General features: G+C 47.1%; 1 protein-coding gene across 1 annotated transcript in view; it reads left to right on the top strand.

Annotated features, from left to right (window-relative positions):
* The window catches only part of CD4 (CD4 molecule), a 30,023-nt gene extending 22,669 nt beyond the window's left edge, over window positions 1–7,354 (top strand). Inside the window, exons 3-10 of the mRNA XM_032802047.2 lie at window positions 206–361; window positions 467–625; window positions 871–1,125; window positions 1,733–2,089; window positions 2,265–2,501; window positions 2,594–2,712; window positions 5,258–5,325; window positions 6,969–7,354. Coding sequence (XP_032657938.1) covers window positions 206–361; window positions 467–625; window positions 871–1,125; window positions 1,733–2,089; window positions 2,265–2,501; window positions 2,594–2,712; window positions 5,258–5,325; window positions 6,969–6,999 — 1,382 coding nt within the window. The 3' untranslated portion in view covers window positions 7,000–7,354. The remainder of the gene's footprint in view (window positions 1–205; window positions 362–466; window positions 626–870; window positions 1,126–1,732; window positions 2,090–2,264; window positions 2,502–2,593; window positions 2,713–5,257; window positions 5,326–6,968) is intronic.
* The last annotated feature ends 6,433 nt before the right edge of the window (window positions 7,355–13,787 follow it).

Raw genomic sequence — 13,787 nt, 5'->3', positions numbered from 1 at the left:
AGAGAGTTGAGGTGGTTGGAATGAGGAGACTAGAGATTTTGGGAAGGCTGCAAGAAGAAAAAGAGCAAGTAAAAATGGGGTAGACTCCCAGGAAGGAGTGTGGGGAATTAGGAGGTTTGGGGTCCATTTTCATGGAGACGGGGTATTATTTTTGTCACTGTAATGACTGTTCCTTCCCCCCATTATTTTGGGGGGTTTCTTTCAGGTCTGGTCCCCATTATGGCTGAGGTAGAGACAACAGTGTTTGGTGCTGTTGGGGAACAGGTGATTCTGCCCTGTATTGACAAATCCCAGAGTGATGGGGTGACCTGGAAATACAATGAACTAGTTGTGATCCAGCATCAGACGCGCCTCTTGAGAGGTAGAATTCCAAATTCACCACACCCTTGTCCCTCATACAGGGCTAGAGAATCCCCTCTCTCCTGGGGAACAGCTTTCACCCACAGTCTTTTTATTCTCCCCAAAGGCAGAAGTCCATTGACCAGTCGATCTGAATTAAATAAACAGGAGATGGCCAAGGGGAACTTCTCCTTGATACTGTCACAGCTGGAGCACTCTGATGCTGGCAAGTACGTCTGTGTAGTCGGTTCCAGAACTTTCAAGGTCCAGTTGCAGGTGTTTGAAGGTGAGTGATCTGGGACAGTGAGATGAGAGTGCAAGGAACTTTGAGACAACACTTTGCTGAGATCCCTGTCTTTTGTCCATCTCCTCTGGCCTGAGCTGTCGCAGATCCCTTTCCTCCAGCTAGCCCTACCTCCTCAGATTGCTCTTCTGCTGAGATTCCCATGCTCACCTTCAGTCCCAGCCCATCCCCTGAAGGAAGCTGGTGGAGGATACGACTCACTGGATGGGCTCTCTCTCTCTTCACAGTTACAGGCTCTCCTAGTGACTACCTCCTGCAGGGTGAAAATCTCACACTGAGCATACAAGGTTCCTCAAGTGTCAGTGTCACCTGGTCCAACAACCGCAAGGATAAAGTGACAGCCACTCAGTCAAGAGAACTGAAGAATGGTGGACGCACTCTGCAGATACACAACCTCCAGGTTGAGGATAGTGGGACCTGGAGGTGCCACATCACATCCCTGTCTGCTAAGCTGGACATACCCTATAAGGTGCTGGTGATAGGTAAGAGAAGCATGGATCTGAGTCTCAGAACTTTGCAGATGCCTAGAAAATGCAAAAGACGGTGGATAAATCTAAACATATCCCATCTCCTCCTCACACACAAGCCCAGGGAAAGGTCACGGTCCATTACCTGGATCCCTAGTTCCCAGTGTCCTGAGCAATGCAGCACCAGGGCCTTCCTCATAGGATCTCCAGACTCACAGACCCCTCAGCACTGGAAGTTGGCTCCTGAGCTCCTGTTCTTTGTCTCAGTCTCACCCTGTTCCCCCTTGTTCTCCTAAACAGTCCCCCTCCCCCAGGGATTTGTGCATCTCAGACTCATGCAGATGATTCTCATTTCCTTGTCCCAGTTGTAGCTTTGCTTAGCTGGATGGATTTAGCCCTTTGAATCTCTCCCAAGAACCCAACTCTTCTGGCCTCCTGAACTGTTGTGGCTCTTCTCTGAGCTCCTCCAGAACTGAGCATAATAACCCAGATGGGATCTCCCTAGAGCTAGACAGAGGGATGGACTATCTCTGCCTTGCTCCATGGTGAAGTTGCAAAACTGATGATGAGACTATTGCTCCCCACACTTCTGTATGTTCTCCTCTTTCTGCTCTGAATTCAGGTTTTCATAATTTGAACAAGGAGACGCTCTACAAAGCTGTTAATTCCACTGTGTCCTTCTCCTACTTTCTGAGCACTCACCTGGGGCAGATAAGAGAACTGGAGTACATCAGGGGAGGCTTGGAATGGAAACCAATGATAGATAGCAAGTACCAGGAAAAGTTTAACTTCAATGTCACTGCTAAAGAGCCGCTCTTGTCTAAGCAAATGGCCAACATGCAGGCTACATGGAAACCCAGCAATCCCCTGGAAGTGAAACTGCCCAAAGTCCAGTTCGAGGATGCTGGATGGTATCAGTGCCAGCTCACAGTCAGCCGTGGCCGTGTGGAGAAGGCCATCTACCTGGTGGTGATGACAGGTGAGAGGAAGTTGTGGCCCCTATGGACACTGCAGAGGAAGTCAGGCTGGAGTATGGGAGGTGCCCCCCAAAAAGGTGCCTACAATCTGGAGACCCCTGAGACTCTGTCACAGACCCTATGGAAAGGTTGTTCCCATCCCCTCATTTGCATGTCCCCCTCTTGTTCTCTTTGCAGTCTCTGCTGACCCTGTTGGGCCACTCTCCAAATGGGCTAACATGACCCTGCTCTGCAAGCTCTCAGCTCCTATCCCACCTAATGCCCAGCTGTTCTGGGAGCATGTGAACGGGACGGAGAAGAAATTAAATATGTTGGGTCACAGTGAGGTGATGGTGAAGACCAAGACTGTGGGGCTGTGGAGATGCAGCCTTAAGGTGGAGAATAACATGATGACCAGTATTGACTACACTGTGGGTAGGAAGACCACCACCACTTCCTCCATTCACAGCCTCATGCTGTCTCTCTCTATGTCTGTCTCTCCAATTCTCTCACTTCTCTCTCCACAGTGAAGGCTGCTGAATGGAATATCTATGTGCTGATCGGGGCAGTGGTTGGAGCCAGCATAGTGCTGCTTCTCCTTGCAAGCCTATTTATTTTCATCTGTACTGCCAGGCAGCGGAGGAGGGTGAGTTCCCAAGTCCCAGCAGACAGCAAAGGAGGAAAATCCCTCCATTGCACTCAGGATGAGTCTTGGAGGATTCCCCCCTTCAGAGAAGCAAGTGGGAGGGAACTAGGAACCACCACCCCTGAGGAAAGGACTCTTAAAATTGCTATATCCCAGGCCTGGTCTACACTACACGTTTAAACTGATTTTAGCAGCGTTAAACTGATTTAACGCTGTACCCATCCACACTACAAGGCTCTTTATATCGAGATAAAGGGCTCTTTAAATCGGTTTCTATACTCCTCCTCGACGAGAGGAGTAGCGCTGAAATCAGTATTACCATATCGGATTAGGCTTAGTGTGGCCGCAAATCAACGGTATTGGCCTCCGGGTGGTATCCCACAGTGCACCACTGTGACCGCCTGCGACAGCATCTGAACTATGGATGCGTGGCAGGTAAAACAGGGAAAAGCCCCGCGAAATTTAGATTTCATTTTCTTTGCCGACATTGAAGCTCTACAGCACTGGTTGGTAATAGCAGGCCCACATAAAAAAGAGCCTTCAGCATGGACTGTACGGGAGAAATACTGGATCTGATCGCTGCTATGGGGAAAACAAATCGTCTTCTATTCAAAGCTCCATTAACAGAGATGAAATGCCCAAAGCGTGGTGGAAATAAAAATCTCCAGGCTTCACAGTGCTGGTGACAAGCCTACGATCGGAAGCCAGAGAAACACTACAACCAACGTAACCTAAACTCGTGATCTCTGTTAACAAATAAACTGGACATGCATGAACGCTCAGGAGGAGGGATACTGGGACACCTCCCGCTCTTATCCCACATACCCGCGTGAGTCCCGAAATAAGACCAGTCTTGGCCTGACGCTTCCCAACTGCCTGCGGTTCAAACACATGTGTCCGGCGTAGTTCAGGACTAGCTCCTCAATTTTACCCCCCCGGCCCACACACGTTGACAAAGAAAAAGGAAAAAAATCATTTCTTGACTTCTTCATCGCACCACACTATCGTTCTACTGATGCTGCTGAGTTAGGACGCTATCAATTGCTGCAGCAGTGAAGCACAGTATTTTGCCCCCTCTCCCCTCGCTCGGGAGGCAGATGCTGTGTAGTAGGACATGCGTAGAGCGTGCTCCTTGTTAGTCAACCATGAGTACTCCTGGCTGGGCTTCAGGTGAGGGCGTGGCCAGTTGCGGCATGGGTTAAAAATAGGAATTAAACTCCTGTCAATTCCAGTAGATGGTACAAACAGCTGCGATAACCATCCTTCATCATACGATAACCTGTGCTCTTCCATCAGTCCCCTGCCCTTTCCTGTGTAAAGAAAAGCTTCTGTGCCCTGCGCTGGACTTCATAGCAGGCAGCATGCTGGGCTCTCCTATCCCCACAACCGTGAATGGGTCCTGCTTGGACTGTCATAGCACGGGAGGCTGCCTCCCCTCATTTTATGTCACTAAAAATTCGAGTGTGTCTATTCCTGCATTCTTTATTACTTCATGACACAAATCGGGGGGGACACTGCCATCGTAGCCCAGGAAGGTTGGGGGAGGGGGAAGCAAAACAGGTGGGGTTGTTACAGGGCGCACCCCCCCCCGTGAATAGCATGTACTCATCATCTTCTGCGGGATCTGACACAGAGCACCTATGCTGTCTGTACACTGGTTCTCTAGTACACTTGCCCCATATTCTAGGCAGACTGACTCTATTTTTAAGAAACCATTAAGGAGGATTGACTAAGGGAGTATTTCCAGTTTTGCTTTTGCACTCCTGGCCAACCTGCAGCCAGGGCAGCCTCGATAGGCACAGCAGACTAGTAAGTCTACAGAGGTAAATCAGATAATCATCATTCTCATGGCCAATTTACACCAGAGCAGACAGTTACGAACACACTGAATAGACCATCTCTGCCTATCCATGCAATAAGCAAATGAATGCTGCTGGCATAGCCGCTGGAGTACGCCTCTTCCACCAGCATCAAGTACACATATGTGACTGTAAAAAAAAAAGGCTGAACGGCCTCCTGGTTGCCATGTGATGGCGTCTGGCCAGGGCAATCCAGCGGAAAAAGGGCGCGGGTGAAATGATTGTCTGCCGTTGCTTTCCAGAGGAAGGAATGACTGACACATTTACCCAAGAACACCCGTGACAATGATTTTGCCCATCAGCCACTGGGCTCTTCAGACCAGAATTTCTAAGGGGCAGGGGAGACTGCAAGGGGAACTATGGATAGCTATGCGAATTAGCTACCCACAGTGCAACACTCGGAAATCGACGCTAGCCTCGGACCATGGACGCACACTGCCGAATTAATGTGCTTAGTGTGGCCGCGTGCACGCGACTTTATAAATCTGTTTTATAAAACCGGTTTATGTAAAATCGGAATAATCCTGTAGCGTAGACGTACCCCCAGTTAAATCTCTGAGGAGTGAGGCAGATAAAATCTGTACTGTCATGGCAGGCAGAAGGATTGAAACCACCAGCCACTTTGGAGGGTAAAACTTTAAACACCGAAATGTGGGTTCATCTCACATTCCTTTCTCTCCTGGCAGCGACGGGCTGAAAAGATGGCACGAGCCAGGCGAGACTTGATGGAAAGGAGAATATGTCAGTGTCAACGGTAAGTGCAAATCCAGGCCCCTCTGACTAGGGAGAGATTCTGGCCTCAAGAGAATGAGGCTGGCTGCTAGCTCAGGGATGGGGGAATAGGACATGGGGCCTTTCACTTGAGGCTGTGTCTAGACTGTAGTTCCCTCAATTGCAATTAGTTACCTCAGTTGTGATAAACACAGATCAGTGCGTCCCCACAGTATTCACACTCATGTTAAGTGGCTTTACGGTTACACGCCAAATGTACACTAGCACTGCATTGGCTTGTGTTAGCGGCAATTTCTTCTGGGTATTCATCCCAGAATTCCTAGTGTTGTTCCAAACTGCAGTATGTTATGAGTGATTGCCAAGAGCCTTCTGGAAGGCCTCAAAGTGCTTAGAGGGATTGTGGGAGGAGAAGACAAATTCCCAGAATCTCTATTACAATGTCCAAGTAAACCAACACATGCTGCTTCACTTGCTGACTGCTTTCATGAGAACAAGGGTTTCTCACTGAGTGAACAGCTGGCATTTCCTAGGATTTGGTGATTCTATGCTCTGAGGCAGCAGAAGCAGCTGTGGAGAGACAGTGGCAGCTGTGCAGTCATTACTAGCAGAGGGCCATGTAGTGGCAATCTTAGCTGGAAGAGACTGTTGTGTGTTGATCCCCGTAGAGGGGCAACAGACCTAATCTATCTGAATTGCCCAGGCGATGGCATGTACTAGTGAGTGGTGTAGAGTCTCTGGACAAGCACTCAGCGTTCACAAGCTATTTTGGGCCAAACCCATAAGTACAGAGTGGTGGGGGCTGCACCATTGTTCTCCAGTCCTGGGATGACCAACGGTGGCCGGAGAACATCCGGTCGAGGAAGGCCATGTTTCTGAAAGCCCGGGGAAATGCCTCCTTATGCACAATGATTGCTCTGTGAGGAAGATGATTGCTGTTATGGTTGCACCTTTCACATTTCCAAAAGCAGCAGTGAGCTTTCTAGACCTGCCTGGATTGCCAAGATTGAACTGCTTGCTTCAGTCTTTAGGTGGCCAGAAACTAGATCTCTTGAACCCCATAATAGGAAAACTGTTGCCAACAACATAAGAGATCCTGTCTTATGCTGGATTTATATGCAGAGTACACTAGTGAACTTGAAGAGTTTTATTTGCCTTCTTATCACTTGTCATTAGATATTACTAAGTTCCTAGTAAATGTAATTTTAGGTGGGAGTGAGGGTTGAGTGAAAGAAACATAGTGGTGATTTATGTGCTGGGTGACAGCAACGTAGCTCTGCTTTCATCTGTTTTTATGTGAGTGCAGGTAGCACAGTTATTTATGATTCTAAAGAAGCCCTTATTAGAAAAAGACAAAACAGTACAACTACATCAGAAAACAGAACAAGCTGTGCAAAACATGAAGCAGTACAGTCACTCTGTAACTCCCCTAAAGAGCTCAGTGCAGCCACATTGGAAATGAAGAGCATTAAGTCACACAAATGCCTAATCAACATTGTATAAATATTGCACTTCCCCCCAGCTATGTAAAGTATTCTGTGTTCTATGCCTTCCAGTCTGGCCAGAGGTCAGGAGACTGGCAGGCTCAGTGGCGTCACTGCATAGAGTAGGGGGCATTTCACCTCTATAATACCAGAGCTCATGCTGTTTAATTTCTTTCTCTTGCAGCCAGCTGAAGAATGACTATTCCGATGCTTGAGACAGAAGGGTGAATGAAGTCTCTGCCAGTGATAAGCCATCTTGCAGCCCACTTTTCTTGCTTGGATCCAACTCACCTTTCCTTCCTCAAGTGCAATGCTTTGTTCTTTCATCCTTCTCCCAGCCTCATTGCCAAGAAGAGATCTTATTAGGTGTGGATGGGATAGAGAGAGCAGGACAAGCACCCACCCCACGATGATGGCTCAGCCCCAACTCCATCAGGGAATGTACTGAATGTAAGGTATACACAGATGTATTTTGTGCATATGCTTGATTTGACCTCCTGGATTTTATCTCAGATGTTTCCTGTATCTGCTCCAAATGTAATAAATCATTTTAGAGTTTTCATTGCAAAATCTGACTTTATTTGCCTGATGCACCAAACAACTCCATCTAATATAACCCCTACCACTGGCCTTCCCAAACACCCCCTCTCCACAACCCACCTGCCCTGCTGCCAGAAACCCTCCTTGATTCCTGCATCCTGTGATCCCCTTCCTTGCCTCCCTCCTCCCTGCCCCAGCCACCACCTTCCCCAATTCAGCCCTCCAGCCAGTGACAAAGAATGCTGGAGACTTTCCCTTACCTTGGTATTTCCACACTTCCAAGGATTTGGGGTGGGTCCTGAGGTATCCTTACTGTCACTAACCATAGGTTTTGTTTGTTAATTTACTGGTTTTCACAGAAGGTTGGTTACCAGGTTGAGTAGCTTCCTGGGGAGAGGGATTAAACAGGAGCTGCACAGTGAAAGCTATGCTGACCCTTCTAAGAGGTGCCTGAGGAAGGTCTGTGTCTCCACTGAAGAGATAGTGGCAGTAATCATGCCAAGTAAACCTGCTGTATTTAGCCTTACCCCTAACAGTCCACCCAGGGGGACATTAAGGACAACCACAGCTTCACATACAGTGACCTTCAAGGGCCACAGTTGGGGTGTGTGTGGCTAAATTGGACATGAATGTTCTTTCCCCTTGATAATTTTTAATTGGAGAAATACCAATTTCCTAGAGCTGGAAGGGACCTTGAAAGGTCATTGAGTCCAGCCCCCTGCCTTCACTAGCAGGACCAAGTACTGATTTTGGCCCCTGATCCCTAAGTGGCCCCCTCAAGAACTGAACTCACAACCCTAGGTTTAGCAGGCCAATGCTCAAACCACTGAGCTATCCCTCCCCCTATTCTGGTCTATTCTGTATTATCCAGCACTTTACCCACCGGAAAGCTCTAGAAACGGGCATTTCTGATATCTCCCAATACAAATCTTCAATAGGGTTGGCAGGTGTCCAGTTTTCAACCAGAACACCTGGTCGAAAGGGGACCCTGGTGGCTCCAGTCAGCACTGCTGACCAGGCCATTAAAAGTCCAGTTGATGCAGGGCTAGCAGGCTTCCTACCTGGCTTTGCATGGCTCCCCATAAGTGGTGACATGTCCCTGCTGATCCTGCATGAGGGAATGGCCGCGGGGGGTCCATGCACTGCCCCCACCCTCTGAGTGCTGGCTCCACAGCTCCTATTGGCCGGGCACCATGGCCAATGGGAGCTGTGGGGGCAGCGCCTGCGGGCAGAGGCAGCACACAGATCCACCTGGCCGCAATTCTGCCTAGGAGCCGAGGGACAAATCACTGTTTGCAGGGAGCCACTCGAGGTGAGCGCTGCCTGGATCCAGTACCCTGAAACCCCTCCCGCACCCCAATCCCCTGCTCCAAGCCCTCTTCCACACTCAAAATCCCTCCCAGAGCCTGCACCTCATACCCCCTCCCGTACCCCATCCCCCAGTCCTGAGCTCCCTCCTGCACTCAAACTCTCTCTCAGAGCCCAAACCCTGCACCACTTTCCTCATTCTGAACCCCTTGGCTCCAGCCTGGAGCCCCCTCCTGCATCCCAAACGCCTCATCCCCAGTCCCACCCCAGAACCTGCACCCCCAGATGAAGCCTTCACCCCCTCTCAGTTAACCAGAACTTTTGACTAACCAGCACCCCCAATATCCCCAACACGCTGGGTAACACATTAAAAACTTAATACAGTAAACATTTTATTTGCTTTAAAATTTCACAGCTTTTTCTTTTCACGGATCTTGTTACTGAATAAAATTCTATTATTTGGAACATAATTCATCCTTATTCGTTCACACAAGTCTTCTTTCTTTTTCTTAGTTATTTATTTATTTATTTATTTATTTATTTGCAATGAAGCTGTTCCCTGAATCATTCTGGAAAATTTTCTGAAAATGATTCATCCAAGGTCATATAGGAAATATGTGGCAGATCAGGGAATTGAATCCCTATCAACTAAGCTTCCTCCCCATAAACAGGAATATGTTGTGACTTTTAACACACTTTCTTCCCTACTACTCAGAGCCAACTCAAAAGTATTTAACTCCATATCTCAGACTGCACTGGTATGTTGTAAAAAGATGTTTTTTAAAAAGGTAGAAATTGGAAATTTTTAGTCATATAGTGCTTTTTAAAATGGTTAAAACTGACCTCAAAATGATCTCATGTTGGGTCTTTCCTCCCTTTCAAGATTCCTTAGAAAATTCATCAGTTCCCAAACTACAACGTTGCATTTGAAATTGCTCCTCTAACTCCAAAAACAGATTTTATAGAATGTTTCCACCTCCATTAAATGAAAAGCTAGCTACAACCTTAACAGTGATGTTAAACAACCACAACGCTAAACACAAGCATAAATACATGTTAGTACACCAAAATACAAGACACAACCACAGTAAATTAAAAACACAATACACCATGTTTAAAACAACCATAATACAGTAATTCACAATAAAACTCAAACAAATTGACATACAATGGCAAAATAGTTGTGTATAATAGTTGACAGATCACCGCAATAGTAAACAACCACAAATGCAGTGATAACAACCATTATACCCAACTCTGAAAAGCTGCAACATACAATGACAAACCACCACAATTTATGAACCATCACACAGAATGACGGAACCACACTGATAGCACAGCACTTAAAAAATAGAAATGAAAGCAAAATGAAACCACATTGATATGAAATTGCACAAAAGGACCCAAATAAACAATGCACAACAGTATCTGCAATGAAAAAATAATTACAACAGCTAGAACGCTGCCCAATGGCACATGACCACAAAAGGCAATGGTTTCGAAAAAAAGCTGGACGTGTTGTAGGCTTTCCATAATTGTTTGGATTACTATTATCGATGCTGCTCCTAGGCTGTAGTGAGGAAACAGCATTTCCATAAACACACTCATATCCCTTCCTCTACTGGCTGGGTCAAGCCCCAGGACTGATCCCACATCCCCTGGGAGGTCCCAGAGACTGTGCCCCACCTCAGCTCCAGAAGGAAACATGAAGAGAGCTGGAACACCATGGAGGGGCTTTAGGGGCACTGGCAGTGCTGTGCGTTCTGTGACTAGATTGTGCTGCCCAGCCCTGCTGAGCCAGAAATACGTGTGCCAAGATAACCTCAGCTCATGGTCACATCTCTCCAGGTCCCCTCAACGTCCTAGTTTATTTCTGTCCCTCGACTCAACAGCGTGAGGCTATGATTCTGGTGCAGTCTGTCAGACCCAATCTGCTCAGTGGCCCAGCATGATTCATCCTCCCTAAGGGCTGTGCAAGGCAGTGTTCCTGTTCCTTAGCAGTGTCTCTGGTCTTGTTCATGTCTTCCTACATCCCTGAGGTCTAAGGGAAGGCACCCAACACCTCTTTTCATTTTTCTTTGTCTCACAGAGAAAATTTAATGTTTCCAGCTGTTGCTTTCCCCTTTCCTGGCTCATCAGCCAAGTTTAGCAGTGACAGAGGAGCAGCCTGCTGCTCCCCAGCTCTGGCCTCCACAGTAGTAGTGGGCACCATGATGGTGCATGAGACAGGGAGCTCTGCACTGGCTATTTTCTTAAGGTTTACTCCTTTCATGGTGAATGTCTGCAAATGGGAATTTGCTAGGAAAAAACCCAGGTTGTATGTATGCTTGCATCCAACCCTCTCCCCATTATTATGGGAATCTGGAACAGCTGGGCTCCTCCACACAGGTTTTCATTGTCTGCTCCAGTACCTCTGCTCCCTTGGTGTGTTAGCATCGCCCAAACAGAGGGAGGGGAACAGGGCTCCCCAAAGCTTTACAGTTATCATTAGTGATGTCTCTTCTCTGGAACTCTAAACCCCTCTCTATAGGGGTGTAGAAGCCTGCCATTCTGAGTACCCCCAAATCCCCTTTCTGTATATTTTTCAAGGAATCTCTGTTCCAGAGCTCTCAGCCCTTCTCTACAGGATTGCCAGCTCTCCTGTAGCTATGCCCCAGAGAGGCCTCTCTCTAGAGCTCTCCGCTCACTCCTTTCTTGCTGTTCCTCTTGTTCACCGTGAGGAAGTGCTCTGCTTTAAATCCCAGGGCAAGGGCTGGGACTTGGATTGGAACAAATTTCTCAGTCATGGCTGTTAACTTTGTACCAGCTTAGCTGAGCCTAGAGGCACTGAGTTCCAGAGGTCCTCAGGATATGGAGGACAAGAGAACTGGGAGGGTAAGGTCTGGTGGCAGAGGTAGAGCTCGCCTCAGCAGTAAATCAAGAGGGGAAAGAGGAGGAATATCAGCTCCCTTACTCATCACCCATTGACCGACTGGTCTCCAATTTTCTTTGCACTGGGGTCATGAGGTTCCTTCTCTGACCCCCACTTGTTAGAGGCCATGTTCAGATTGGGAGGATCCATTTTGTTCCTGTACCCTAGTTTCACAGTCTACGGTGACCCTTGAAAGGCTGGCAAGAAACTGAATCATTCTCTGACCAAGCCTGGGATTCCATCCAACAAAGCAACTCAGGGTGGGAACTCTTTATGGCATCAGAAGTGAATAAGAGGAGTGCTTGCATGGTGAGGGCTACACCACTGAGGGGTCTCTGCACTAAGTAGAACTGTGATGGGGGAAGGCCAGGGCCAGAGTCCAGCCCTGGCTGGGATGGGTTTAGAGAACAGAGAGGAGTTGAGGGACCTTCACCCCTGCGGCAGGTTCTTTAGCAGGACAAGGGGCAAAGCTGTTGTCCTGGCAAAGGAGAGAAAAGGAGAATGGAGAGAGGAGGTTGTTCCCTGACATCTGCAGCTCCTGCTCCACTAGGAAAACACAAAAGAGCTTCATGAATTACTGAGCAATCTCAGTCTTGGGCCTTGCCTGGTCATTTACACCTGTGCAAAGTGGAGATAAAACACTACCCCATCAGAACACTCCACATGCTCACACCACCAATTTTGCATGTGCCAGAATGTTGTAAGCAGTGTTCCCAAAAGCTGAGTCAACTGAAACCTCCATCTCCCCCTCCCATCCCCTCTGTTGCCTCTAGGACAACATAAGGCAGGTAGATTTCTGGACTGACAAATACAAGGTGATGCACATTGCAAGGAATAATCTGAACTCCCCCTACACCTTACTGGGTGCTACATTAACTGTAACCAATCAGGGAAAAGACTTCATTCAGTATAGAGAGGAGATGAATGCTAAATAATGGATAGCAAGAGAAGGTCAATCAAGGGCTCCTATTTACTCTTTTTCCTAGTACAAGAACAAGAGGCTGTTCAAAGAAATTGAAAGCAGAACACATTGAAAATTGCTAAAAGAAAATATTCTTTAACCATTACCTGACTTGTGGAACTCACTGCTCCAGGATATCAGGGGGTCAAGAGATACTAGATTTCAGGAAAGAATGAGAACATCCCTATCATTACATTAGACCAGGAGAAAAGCAGGAGGGAAGTACAGATCTGCCACATGTCATGTACACTCACGCATTTGGCAGGAATGTCGTACATTCCCCTATCTCAAGGAAAATGTCACACACATAATATGAGAGAAAGAGAGAGAAAGAGAAAATATTTCTTTCCCAAGGTACCCAGTTGCCTAAGAAAATGTGTGTTAGCCTATAACCAAGCATATGCAAGTTTTAATCCTAACTCTTCCACTACCTGCTGTTAGTATTTCTGTGTGGGTCATAATAACCCATATTAATCAAGGCCTTGTGTCCTCTTACCTTATGCAACTATCATTCATCCATTTGTTCAGATAAGAGAAACGAGTGGCTTCACTCAGTCACTTCAGACAGAGCTGGGAATAGACTCTCAATCTTTAATACAACAGGCCCAAATCATGTGCTTGTCTGTGCTATCTCTAACCATTACACCACACTCTGCTCACAGAGGCAGAAAGAGAACCCAGGAATCCTAACAGTCAGCATCCTAGTGCTGTCTCACAATAGTTGTGTAATCCATTGGCAGAGTGTATGTTGTAGGGAACCGCTGTGACCTGCTCCACAAAGAAGTTAATAGCCTGCTTCTATTAGCAGTTGTTCAAGTAGCTGGTAGCTGTGCTGCGGAGTAAAGAGTCATGGCTTCAAGGCCTATAGATGACTTTGGGCTACAGCTATACCTATGACCCTCTTTGAGTTAGTGTGGGAGCCCCGGATAATTATTAAAATTATTTTATTTAGCAAAAGATTATATTGAGAGGTAAATTTGGACATTGCATCAATATTTGTTGTATTTTTAATGTTTGTATAATTGTTAATAGGAGTTGTCCCTTTAAGAACAAGGTGGGGCATTTCATAGTAGCATGTGTTTGAAGGAGAATGAGAGCAGTGTGTGGAAGATTTTGCCTGTGGGTACATCTACACTGTGATACAAGACCTGTGGCACAGCCACAGCTGGCCAGGTCACCTGACTCAGGGTATGTCTACACTGCACGATTATTTCGAATTAGCTTAAACCGATATTACAAAACAGATCTAATAAAATCGGTTTAGTGTGTCCACAGTGGGATCA

The sequence above is a fragment of the Chelonoidis abingdonii genome, chromosome 1, assembly GCF_003597395.2.
Source record: "Chelonoidis abingdonii isolate Lonesome George chromosome 1, CheloAbing_2.0, whole genome shotgun sequence".
Taxonomy (NCBI): Eukaryota; Metazoa; Chordata; order Testudines; family Testudinidae; genus Chelonoidis; species Chelonoidis abingdonii.
Note: the sequence above shows the minus strand (reverse complement) of the source record. Positions and strands in the feature narration are given on the sequence as shown.